Source organism: Schistosoma mansoni, chromosome 1 (genome assembly GCF_000237925.1).
Source record: "Schistosoma mansoni strain Puerto Rico chromosome 1, complete genome".
Lineage (NCBI taxonomy): Eukaryota > Metazoa > Platyhelminthes > Trematoda > Strigeidida > Schistosomatidae > Schistosoma > Schistosoma mansoni.
This window is the reverse complement of record NC_031495.1, coordinates 30,706,444-30,720,098: the sequence shown is the minus strand read 5'-3', so window position 1 is coordinate 30,720,098 and position 13,655 is coordinate 30,706,444. Positions and strand designations below refer to the sequence as shown.

General features: G+C 31.8%; 1 protein-coding gene across 1 annotated transcript in view; it reads right to left on the bottom strand.

Moving 5' to 3' along the window:
• Positions 1-12,386, bottom strand: part of Smp_125980 (hypothetical protein) — a gene marked incomplete at both ends in the record, with an annotated part of 30,710 nt that extends 18,324 nt beyond the window's left edge. Inside the window, 9 exons of the mRNA XM_018794018.1 lie at positions 3,248-3,368; positions 3,608-3,866; positions 5,779-6,073; positions 7,401-7,625; positions 8,461-8,644; positions 10,899-10,960; positions 11,903-12,056; positions 12,095-12,226; positions 12,261-12,386. Of these exons, the coding sequence (XP_018648473.1) occupies positions 3,248-3,368; positions 3,608-3,866; positions 5,779-6,073; positions 7,401-7,625; positions 8,461-8,644; positions 10,899-10,960; positions 11,903-12,056; positions 12,095-12,226; positions 12,261-12,386 (1,558 nt within the window). The remainder of the gene's footprint in view (positions 1-3,247; positions 3,369-3,607; positions 3,867-5,778; positions 6,074-7,400; positions 7,626-8,460; positions 8,645-10,898; positions 10,961-11,902; positions 12,057-12,094; positions 12,227-12,260) is intronic.
• Positions 12,387-13,655: the final 1,269 nt, after the last annotated feature.

Genomic DNA, 13,655 nt, shown 5'->3' with positions numbered 1-13,655 from the left:
TATTCTATCAGATTTCTATGAGCAAACCAACTAATCTCTGTTACATGATGATCAGTTTTGCATAAAATAACTCATAATCTGTATCCATCTAATAATCATCCATCACATTCATTTACAATAGCTAAACGATGGAACGATATCACTAGTTGGAAAACGAAACTTTGACGAAATTAGTCACGAGCAATTGAAGTTGAAACATTAGAAAAATATGACAAAATATCTCACCAAGACCATTAGTATCATTTTCAATCCATATTAACTAAATTTGCCAACATCCAGTCTCTGCGTTTCATTGATAATTTGAAACAATGGATTTGTAAATCAACTCAAATCAACAACAACACTGGAAATGATAATGTAATTGTTTTCTTTTCTTAACACTTAATAAAATTTATCGCGTGTATTGTTAGTAAACAAAACACATGAATCATATTATCGAACTGTAAAACTGAGTAAGTTTAGAAACATCTAGTCATCTGACAGTATGTAAAGGAAATCGTATTATGCCTAAGTTATTATATAACTATGTTAGTTACCTTCGTAAAAACATAGAAATTTACTTGTCTCATGATTTTAAATAAATTTTGAATATTTCCTACTGTTTATCTCAACTGAAAATATATTATTATGACAGATTATGACAATTTTTGGGTGATTGGTAACTAGGCTCATCACAACATTATTTTTTCGTATCACCACTTTAGTTACTTGTAAGTAAGCAAAACATGCAATCAAAATTATAGAGCTTTACAAGTTGGAGACAGTAAAAATATTTATGAGGTCAAGTAGCAAAACATATGTTTACCAAAGGTTTATCGATTGGCGATTTATTTGATTTGAGATGATAAAGTTGAAAGGAATGTTGAACAGAGCACAATTCAATCTATATTACCTGCATTTTGTAAAAAAAGGTATAAATCTTCTAGACATAATAGTTATTTTGATTTAACTAATTGTTGCGTATTTTCAAGGTGAGAAAGCACGTGAAATACACATTAACTTAATAGAATGTAGTGGGTCTTAGACGTTTTAATAACTTTATGTGGGTATGTGATGCAATGAGATTTCGAAATGTAGAAAATAAAGTATTACATTGTTTAGCATTCTACATTTGTGGAAATGGAAATAATAAACAAACAAACATTAATGAATTTATCAACTGGATATTTTCTTAGGGCAATTAAGCAGAGCATATTCATCAATCTTCGTCATCATACATCTTATATTATGTAAAATGCTAGAAAAACGTGAATATCCAAATTACTCTATTTGAAAATGATGAGATTTAGTGAAAACCTTATAATTAGGAGATAATCGTTGTGTAATTGAATAGACGATGGAAGAAATAGGTAATTAGTATTCTAAAGTAATTTGCGTGGATCAAATTTTCATACATAAAATTTCATACCAAGAAATAAACGTGAGTTGATATTTCATAGTGTACAGTATTGTACTTAGAAGTTAATCAAAATGAGATGAACGTAAATATACATTTTTTTAATATTCCAATGCAATATACAATCAGTTTACAATGAATCCATTTCTTTTAAACAACAAAATTATTGAGTTGATATTTCAAAATGTGTTTATTCAGAGAGCTTTTCAAATTTTGTCATATTTACCTTTCATGTTTGACACTCTGTTTACCAATGTTGGATTATAATACCATTTCCATACAACATTGAATTGGTATCCTGAATGTTACTAGTTTGTATATGATTTATAACAGTAATCTCTGTCAACATTGATTGCTAAACAATACCAGACAGAAAAGTTTCAAAACATCCTAATTTGATACAGTTAACCAAATTCATTTTTCCTTATTTGTTTATTTCATATTGCAATTGTAAAACAAAAAATTTCTCAGCAGTGCGCATCCAAGATCTCGCCTCGCGAGATTCGAACCCAGCTTCAATTAACTCATGTTTTCAACTATAAAAATACTGAAATCTCCACAAAACACTTTCTGATAATAATAATCACATGCTCACTAGTGACTGGCTTCAAGAGGTACTTCCTGGAGTCCTAGTGAGAAGCAGTGACCAGTGGAGCTCAACCGGGTCTGTTTTGAGATAGCAACTACTGAAGGCGATTGGTGAACGGTCGCTTAAACATCGTGGATCGGTTGAAGTTTGACATTAACACCATCGAATGCCGGCTCAGTGGTCTATCAGTTAAGTGCTCTGGCGCGGGACTGGTAGGTCCTGGGTTCGAATCTCGCGAGTGCGGGATCGTCGATGTGCACTCTCGATGAGTTCCACAATAGGACGGAAAACATTTCTGTCAAGAAAATCATCACTTTGTAAATTTACGATATTTTCCTCATTAAACATATTATTCAGTTAGTATGAAGTTTTATTCGTGAATAATCTAAATCAAGACTATAACTTCAGTGCACAAAAGTAATTTATTCATTTTTTTAATGCCAAGAATAACTAGCCAACAAATTAAAAGATGTGAGACTGGGAATATTATCATGTATTGATTATTTGAAAGAAGTAATCACAATATCTCATTCATTTTATACTCATCTCTTCTAATTATGTACTGAAATCATTAATTATGGAACGTGATTGATACACTGTTATAAAAAAGCCAAGAATAATTGTTTAAGTTTTGGATTTTATTTTGTCATCCTTAAATATTTATCAGAGAAGCATAATTATAAATTAGGCTGACGAGTCCCGAATGGGACGAAACGCGCGTCCTGGCTTCCACTGCTAGCCACTATCCATCTTTGCATATAATTAAATATTTTCTTTACATATTTCAAAACTTAAATTCCATGTTATATATATTTATAAACTAAATAGATTAACGAGTTGTCCTAAATTTTAAAATCGATTTGATTGAGATTAGTGAACTGGTTTCATCAGCAAAGTATCGTTTTGATTAATTCAGTAGTATTTCGTATTGCATTAAGTTGGTTGAATTATCATGACACATATCTGATTAAGATCGATTGAAGGGAAATTTACTAAATTTTGAAGAATAAGTTAAATCGCTCGGTAGAAATTAACTACTTTTTAGAAAACAAAGTAGTTTTCTAAGTAATCCTCGATAAATCTGGATTAATTTTACTTAATAATCATTTACTTTAACATCGTAGAACAAAAGCAGCTGTTCTAGAATCTTAATATGTAATGAATAAGAATACTGGGATAGGATATTCATGAAAAATTTAATCATGAAAATATATTGCGTATATGTTTTAAATTATTAAAAATAAGTGGGATAATACTCTCACCTTCTGATCGAACGTTATCCTCTGTATCTGTTAATGCATATGCATCCATTTCCCGATCGGTACTTTGTAATTCATCGATTACTTCTAACATTGCTTTCTCAGCATCATGAGCTTTGAGTTCCTTTTAAATAACATGATAAATGAGAGAAAAGATTTAGAATTCTGATCGTTGAGTGATCAGCAGGCTACTGTTCCACACAACTATATTCTTTACTGCTATTCAGTGGTTGGACTTAAATATCTAGTTATATAAAATTGTATTCATTTTAATATTGAAATATATTGGATTTATGCATATATATATATATATATATATATATATATATATATATATATATAGGGTTTATGCAATCAACCAACCTTGGCTAATTCATAAGCTGTAGTAAAAGCTGTTTGAGCATCAAGACGTTTTTTCAATTGTAAGTTTGATTGTCCAATCAAAACATTGATATTTAATTGCCATAGTTTATCATTCATTGAACATGCTAGATCTAATCCTTTTTCACCATATTCAAATGATTTATTTGGTTTCTGTAATTCTAAATAACATCGACCTAATTCATAACAAAGCCATATTGTATCTAATTCATCTGTGCATTTTTCAAGTTTTTCTCCCCATCTGTTAACAAAAATAAAAATTTTAGAAATCTAGATACCAGTTTCAAGACTCTAAATAATAGTTTTAAAATAATAACTAAGCAATATAATTAACTGAACATCATTTTCATAGTTGAAATCATGAGTCAATTGAAGCTAGACCACCATGGAAAACCTGGAAGCACTGGACGGCCGTTTCGTCCTATTATGAGACTCTGTTGTAGAGATACCAACACACTGAAGACAATTGATGAACGGTTGCTCAAGCATCGTGGATTGGTTGAAGTTAGACATTAACACCGTTGGATGCCAGCTCAGTGGTCTATCGGTTAAGTGCTCTGGTGCGAGACTGGTAAGTCCTGGGTTCGAATCTTGCGAGTGCGGAATCGTGGATGCGCACTGCTGAGGAGTCCCATAATAGGACGAAATAGCCGTCCAGTGCTTCCAGGTTTTCCATGGTGATCTAGCTTCAATTGACTCACGCTTTCAACTAAGAAAATACTAAATCTCCACAAAACCCCTTCTGATTTATAAACATTATTTGACATCAAGAAAATTATTTTTCAGAGGTATTGTTGTATCACAGTATTAAAATAATTCTGATGTGTGTGTGGAAATACTTCAACGCCTACACACCAAGCAGTAACCTTTACCCATAAAATTTGAATTATTTTAATGTAACATTTTTATTTGTAATTTTTGTTTGGTTAACCTGATATAACAAAGCAATGTATTTGAAAAAAATTAACAACTTTGTCAGATTTAAATTTCGAATGTCAGTGAGAATATCATTTGGTCAATTAATTTAAACTTGATTGGTTTAGTTAGTAAGAACACGTTCAGTTATATTTACCTCAATTACCATGGAAGTTAAAGGGCTATGCTTTTACAAATAAAACATTTGATTTGTTTTATGCACCCCACAAATATGTATGTCCATTCATGAGTTTAGCCTAGGGTCAATGAGATTACATTAGACTGATTTAATAGAATGACTACATATCAGTCACAATTTGCCTGGTCTGACTGTACTTTATGCTCGATCGCTAATGATGAAAACTATTGTGAGCTACGAACATTTCCCATCACTTTGTGGTATTCTATTATTTTGGCATTATACTTCAAATTTTTTCCAGTATTTACATTGATCACTGAGTAGTAACAAATTTCATATCTGTCAGATACTTTGTGGTGCTGAAAGAATGTTATCCATTAAGTTGTCAAATGACCACTAGTCTAAATAGAAAGACAGTATGCAATATGTTTGGATGCAAACGGGTTCTATGAAATTGGTAGGAAGTTCTGCTTGAATCTTATTTCATGTTAGTCAGAGTTCTTCGGAGTGTCTAATATTTTGTGGGAAGTAGTGGTACTTATGTTGCGATTTAAGTCATAAATACTTTCCATTGGAATCGAGATATTTTCACTGACCGATAGTTACGTAGTAACCAAATTGGTATCTGTTTAGTCATTTGTACGTGTCGAATTCAAATGAGTTTAATATGCTTCAGTATATTCCTTGTTATATCACCTGAAGTATACAAATCTTTTAACCTCGATAATTACAAATTTTTGCACTGATTTGTCATTACGTAAGTGTAACTAGGTATTATTAAATAAAAGGCAGACTGACATCTGGCAATAACAAAGAGTATATTCGAAGAAATTTACGTTTTGAAGTTTCAAAATGGATTTTAGTCAACTTTCATTTGTTTACGTAAAAATATTAGTTCAACGTTACTTTCTTATCGATTAATTTTTACTCATACATAGATTCTCAAAATATGCCTTTTACAGGAAATTTTACACTTTAAAGATTTAAAAAAATCCTTTTTAAAAAGAAGTTTGTCCAAGTTGGTTTTATTGTGAATAAACAAGTTTACGTCAATCTTAAGTAAATAAACAGAAATTGTCTCATTTTATATTCAACATACATTTTAACAGCTGATTCGTAATCTCCTTTTTTCGCATATACACGTCCCATATTATCCATTGAATGGGAAATAACCTCTGATAAATTATTTTCTTGCCCGAGGTCATATGCAGCTTGATGAGCTTCCAATGATTCGGTATAATTTCCTAATTCTAGATTGGACAATCCAAGCATTGAATAAATATTAGCTAAAATTTCATAATAATTTGAAACCTGTGATGAATCCCATGTTTTGACCTCGTGAAGTAAATTCTCGGCATGTTTCGCTGCTAATTCATGTTGATGCGCCCGTTGCACTGGATATTAAGTTTATTGAAAACGGATTAACGTATAACGTAATCAACAAAACTCATATTTTTATAATACGTTCAATAACTATAATACCTTTTGTTTGGAAATTATTTGGAATCGTTTCCTCATTTATTTGCCACGAGTTGCACAAACAAAAGCAATTCGGAGAAGAATCTCCTTTCTATAGGACTACTTAAAAAGTTAAATGAGTTTGTTAAATATGGTGATGAACAATCAGCTAGAACCTATATACTGACTGAGTAACCTCCCGTGAATGAGTTCCACTTAGTTTGATTTTTATGTTACACTTAACCAGTAATGTTTTGTGTGTAGAAAATTCTGTTTACTGAGAAATAATTGATTGAACTACTATCTCCAAGGCGAGAAAATTACAATAGCTCATAATGGGGGTAGCAGCTCTTTTGCATTTTCATGACCTTCACCTTCAATGAAAAATGCATAAGTTGCTAAATACGTCACAATTAAAGACAATAACCTCTCAAAGACATTGAGTGATAATAGCCTTGTATCGTGTATTAATTAAGGTCGATTGATTTTTTATCATGTGATGATGCTAGATGGCACCGGAACCTTCGCAAAATCTGTCAGGTTTTATGGGTGCTTAAATTATATTGAGCAGCTCTAAACATACATGAAAGCATAAAAATTTGTGGCAGAAAGTGAGGATTCCAAATATTTCACAGAACAAATTTAGACCAATTTCTTTGGTCGCTTTAATGTCCGAATTGTGATTCACATAGAATAGCTGAGTATACAGAATTTAACCATGAATAATGGTTTTTAACTGATAAATACTTTTTGAAATTTATTACTTTAGAGTACTGGAAGTGTACTAAACGTTTCATTGATTTTACTACTTCAGTTTACAAACGGCTGACGAGATATCAATATTCATACAAAGCCATCTTTGTGCATTATTGCAAATTGTTGTGAATGATTTATAATTGTTATTCGAAATAATGTGTTCATAAGCATCTTAAACTTTTCCAGTCTAAGAATATTAAATGTTTAACATAGTTGGGACATATACTTTCATATTTTTCAAGAATTCCTACGTATTTAAAAGTCTATGCCAATCGGTTTCACTATAAGATAGGAATTACAAATACCAAACGTTATACTTCCTCTGTAAAACTGAGGTTGAAGAATGTACACTTTTGTTTTACTCGTCTAAAAATTCATCTCATATTTTTAGAATATCATTTGAGTCTGAACACATCACCAATAGCATTCTATTAGCGACCTTTTGCATTAAAATAACTATTTTTTCACAGGGACATATTTTAGATTTAAGGAATTATTAAGACTTACGCTTATCAATATGATGCAGTTTATTCAATACTTTATTAATCTCAGGACAGTGTTGTTTTTTAGTGAGCCGAGATTTTGTCAAGGGTTTCAATTTTTCAGTTTTCATTCGAGCATAAACAGGTTTTTCTTGATGCCAAAATTTAGATCGTTCATCCAAATAAGTAATACCGTTACGTGCTAGATTACGTACTTCTTCAGAATGTATAGTCTTCCATTTTTGTGCGGCTAAACAATGTAATATTTGTTGTAAAATACTTGTTTTATTTGATTTAACGAAGTAAATAAAGATGAACTGGTGATTAAATTTTATTAAGCATATTAGAAATTTATTAAACCATGTCAAAAATGAGAATAAATGAATAGTACACTGTCGACAGAAACCATACTATTCAAAAACTTCAAACTTTCCTTCAGCCTAAATGGTTGAAAAGTGATGCAAAGCTTAGATAATTAAATATCTGATGGCTCGGAAGAGATTCGAATGAAAATAATCATCTTTCTGTTCAACGATGGGTCAATCACTTATGGATTATATAAAATGTGACGACGATGGCTATTTGTTCAAGTTACCTCAGTTGACACCATTACAACGGGAAAGTAAATTATTATGTAAATATGAGTGAAGTGAATATTGGACAAAATAGAAAATTGACATAAGTACAGTTTAAAACGGATAAGATCGTTGGATATGACACCAAAACCAGTGTTTACAATTATATGGAATGATGCATGTAAGACATTGTGACTGAATCATGGCCATGTTGCCTAGCATCTTCAACCATAGCTCACGATAATCCAGAGAACCTCAAGTCGGAAATCTACACCTATCCAAAGGTTGCTAACTATAGAAGTTGATACATGTTTTTAGACTGTTTGACTTTGTCTTCTCTCAGTTTCCTTGCTTTCCAGTCAGGATTACGAATAAGGATAAGAAGGGGTTATGTTTGCGAAATATATGTCTCAACAGAAATGAAACTAAACATTAGCTTAGGAATAATTATGTTTCAAGAATCAACACATTATGTACATGCTATACAACGTAATGAATAGATTTGCTTACATTCTTGTTTCAGCAACTCTTCCAGGTATTCATGATCTGTATATAGTGGACCAAACATGATTTTAGACATATTTTTCGGGATCAAATTAATGGGAACATTCCGATTATCTTGATCACCGTCTCCGGTAGAAGGGTCGCCAGTTACTTTTTTGGACTTTTGAGTTATTTGACGTGATTTAGCTTTCTAAAATTTTTTAAACAAAAGACACTTGAGTTTTTTATTACTCCCTTAATGAAACGAAACAAGAAATGCACATGGTTTCTTTGTGATTAAGATTTTTTTTATATACCACAAACAGATTAAACAGTGTTCGCCAATGCCACAAGCGGAAATAATCTTTCCTTTTTTGATAAAGGTTTGGAGAACTCTTTCTAAAGCTTTTTGTAATTCGCCTTTAAGTTAACCAGACTAGACCTGATTGTCATGGGTTCTCTTCGCAGTGTATGATTCTTTTTTTGATAAGGAAACATTCAAGCCACTATTCTATATCCAAATTAATAAGATCACAGAAATATTCAAATGCGATTTAAATTACAAACAAATAAAAGAAGTTACAGTTCCAAATGGCGGAATGAATGCAATAAGAGTATCCCTAATTACTAAAATGTGGAATACCAAAAAATGTGCAATAAAAAAAGAACTACTCACTAGTAACATAGTCCAACAATACTAAATAAGTGACTAAATAAGTGAAAATTATACAGATGGAAATAATAATAAGAGACCGATAGTTCAGTAATGGTAGTTAATTATGCCAATAAATCACAACAAACTGTTATACTGCACCAGCGCATCCCGGTGGAATTAACAAGATAAATAGCTAAGGAATCAAATAGATATACTGTAGTAGATTTGTATTCAAAATAAATTACGATGTTACTAGTGATTTCTTATTGGTCAAAGTCTAACAACGCTAGAAAAATACACAAAGATTTCTGAGAGAGATGGTTTACGAAGTAAACCAGACTTGGACTTAAGTAGTTTATTCTACGGCTAATGGGTGTACAACAGAAAAGAATTCAGCTAGACATTGATACAATACAGGTGCAACTAATAATAATAAAACATAATGTGGCTAATTTGCGAGGCAGAAGCTTATAATGTAGGATTCAAGCTACATTTCTATTGAGTATAACGGGTAGTGTCGCCACCAAACTTTCTAAAGTAAAGTTGTCGGAGTAAATCTTAAAATCATGATTTAGTTAATGAATGTTGAGAGGCTTCATAGTGAAGCCAAATTTAACCACAGCAGAAATGACAGCTAAAAAATTCAAACCACATATCTTAGCAAGGAAAATATACATGGATGGGTAGGAATTTATAAAGTAAAAACTGATGAGTAACTCGAAGATCCAATGAAAATCGAGTTACTAATGTGGTTCAACTTTTACACTAAAGATGCCTAAATAAAGGAACATTTTTAAATTACTTTCACAAATTTGTTGAGCGTTTAAACTTACTGCACCAATAGAGTTGAACAATTTTCATGCAACTGAGAATACTAACCAGATAATTACAATAGCGCAAACAAAATAAGTACGAGTTAGTTACAAGCGGAGTAAACTACCATGCAACCACACAAAAAAATGAAAGATCAAAGGACAATCTAAGCAAAAATTTAAATTTCACTCTGTTTTACTTGGGCTTTTTCTTCCTATAATAAAGAATAAAGGTATGTATGATCTAACTGATACTGAAGATTAGAAAAGATTATCGTTAAAGTACTATTTCATACTTATTTATTTATTTGATTGCATTATAACGAAAAAAAAATTTTGGTTTTGATTGTCATGCTCACTTAATGGAGTGAGAATTAAATATTGAGAACATGAAGATTGTCATTTTGTAATAAACCCGCAATTTAACATTAATGTTTCTCTTCACATTTTGTAATGTTTTCTTGTTTTAATTTACATGCACGCTTTCAAGGTACATTCAGTAATCGCTCAAGTGATCACTGGCGATAATATTCCTCGCCGGAAAATGCAGGGCATTTACTTGTGCAGAAGTAGTCTTGGATAAAGATCAATTTAGTCATGAGCCAATGAACTTCAAATATTCGTTTCTATCGGATTTTTATTTTATTTTTCTTGTTGCATAAAAATATCATCTATTGCTAATAATGTTTTCAGACTAAATATGCGGTAGATAACCGACTGCTTACCTTCAGGCAACCAACTATTTGATAAATATTTTTTGGTCCATGTATGATTTTTATATTGTAAATGCCGGAGTTTTAAATAGTTTGACTTCTGCTTTACTGGATAGAGTCAAAGGTTTGGAAATAAGTGATAGCATCTAAAAATTAACATATTTTTAGATCGCTTTTAAAACCAAAGGTGTATACTTTGGAGCTGAATTTATTGGTTATATTCATAGTGCACATGCATTTGGATAGACAGTAAAGAAACATGAAGAAATTTGTAAGAAAACTTACATCATCCATTTGCTTGACAAATCCTTTCGCACCTGCACTACCAATCTTAATTTTCTTATGACCTGCAGTAGGCGAAAATAAAGAAAAGCTTTGGCGACATATTTAAAGAGCGTTGTACTTTAATTTGTCGAGAAGCAAAAATGGGTATTATCCTTCTTACTTTTCATCCAAGACACCATTTAGATAATTAAAACTACCAGGTGGGTGATCTTAGATTGACTGATATTGTACCTCTAAATGATGAAGCACCTTACTTACGTTCCGCGTTCTAAGTTGTTTCAATTTAGTCAAAACACTAATAGCAGCTATATCTGGAGGTTTACCGAACAGTCTATTAATATTTGTAAATGTTTATAAATGTATTCACCGAAGCTTGAAAAAAACAGTTTGAGAGAAATTACTAGCCAACTATGTAAAAGATGCTAGATGTAAATTTCTGACAAAATACTCAGTCAACGAGATTATTTAAAATGTGAATCTAACATCCAGTATAATCTGATATTTTTCTCTTATACCTGGCAGTGCAAAGACCTGATTACATGATCTTCTTTGTCAATTTCCTTGAAAAATTTTGAACCATTTTCAAGCAAAAACATCGTCGTAAAGAGAATGAAACACTATATGAACACCATAATGGTGAAAATTTAAAACATCTTTTCTTTAAAAACAAGCGATATAAATCAACAACTAATGACAAAACTCATATTTTCCCAAGATTTTTAATCATGGTTCGTTTTTTAGTTCAAGTCAACCTAAGACTTTATCATGCGAATCCGATGGGTATGGAGTAATGTGCTTTTGATATACCCATGATAACATTAAAGTCAAGTATATAGGACTAAAATGTTTTTAGTCTGATAATATTCTTATAAACACTGGGATATTTGTGGATGTTATTCCGCAAACAAAGCAAATGCTTCGATCAAAGAAACCAGAACTATATAACAAAGCCTTGAATTACCTTATAATTACAATTGAAATTGTAAAATAACTTACAAATTTACCTGTCAGAGAGTTTTCTATAGCTTCTTCAGATTTCTGGATCCCAAGTCGAAACATTTGTAGTTCCGGTCTTTGCTGCTGTCCACGATGAAAGTACACAAGAGCATGTTCGAAATCCCCTTTATTATAAAGAATCTGTCCCTTTAAATAAAGAGCCTAAACCGTCTATAACCTCGAAATTTCCGAGTAGGCACCTTATAATAATTTGAATCCTCTAGAAGGGCTACATCTGCATCACTCAAGGCCTTGGTCAAATTTCCAAGTGCTAGGTAACATGAAGATCTTCTAAGAAGACAATGTCTATCATTTTCTTTTCTATCCAAGGCCTATAGTTAAAATAAGGACACTTATTTCATATACCTGATCGTAAGCAACAATCGCCTTAAGGTACTTTTTCTTCATTAAAAATGCATCACCCTCGGATCTGTAAACTTCAAAAGGGCATTTTGGTGCCTTGTTTCTCTCTTCAGAAGAGCTTCTGGACATCTTGAAATTTGAAAGTTGGTTGAAAAGTCTCTACGACGACAATACATTTTAGATGCGAAAAACAAATCACAAGGTCAGCAAAAGGCTTGATACTACTTAACTTGTAAAATGATTAAAGAACACTCAATGTGTTTCTTAAGAAACAGAATATATCCTATAATCAATATCTTCGGTACAAGTCTGTATAAACCAATCGAATTCTCTGTAGGCCCTTTCCTTCGGGTATTGTTTCAGGCCTTTGGGAATACCTCATTTGTAGAAAACTGAACGAGTTTTAGTCAAACTTGTACTCAGCTGTGGGTTCGTGTGTGCGACAATCTCAGAGAGTGCGTTTTTCTCAGGGCGGTTGGTTTTCTGTGATCAGAAGCTATTATATTAACAAACAGGATGGTATTTGACTTTAATATGAAAGATAGTGAAGAACTTCGCACTAACAAAACAATACTCCAGGGATGCATAGTTGAGATTCTATACTTCGTTTCACCTTTTTGTGAGTTGACTCTGAGCGTAACTTAGTGTATAGTAGGTTGTTTTGTGAATATTATTGACCATTTTGTAAGGTATTTAAATTGCTAGAGTCATCCAAAGATAAATTCTTCACATGGGAGATGAAAGTTTCGAACTTGACGGACGCATGAAGGAAACTAACATTTTAGAGTCTATTCTTCATTTATATTGAATTTGAATTGTAAATTTTTTATATTATGAATGTTGATGTGAGAGAAGGAACGTTTTAAGAGTGTAGCCGACTTACTGTAAAGCATACATTGATACAGTAATTTACATTTATTAGCCTGTCCGGTGATCTAAAGATTCGTGTTTCCCTTCCGAAAAGTATCTGAAAGAACCAACTATGTGCACCAGTTTCTGGAATGCATTGAAATCTATTTTGTGAGGTTCGCGAATTGAAGGAACTGGCTAGTTGACACTTTTAAAAAGCACACTTATTTGATTTTACATGATATTACGAATTTATTTTTGGGTTGTTGTGGTAGTCTGGATCTTTTCAGTCTCATAAAACTGTTTGCAATGTAAAATCTTTCAAATCACGTAACTGTCTAAAATCTTTTGGGTGACTGAAGATCTGATGAGAAATCTAAACAAAATTAAGGAATTCATGATATGATTAGGAGCCACATATTTCCGACAAAATAAACCGGAGATTATTTTTTGTACAACAGTCAATATATTCGCAAAGAATATGGTTCTGTAAGTCATCCATATAGATGCTGACCTCATTAGTTTTACTAGACTCGCCTCAGCTGAAGT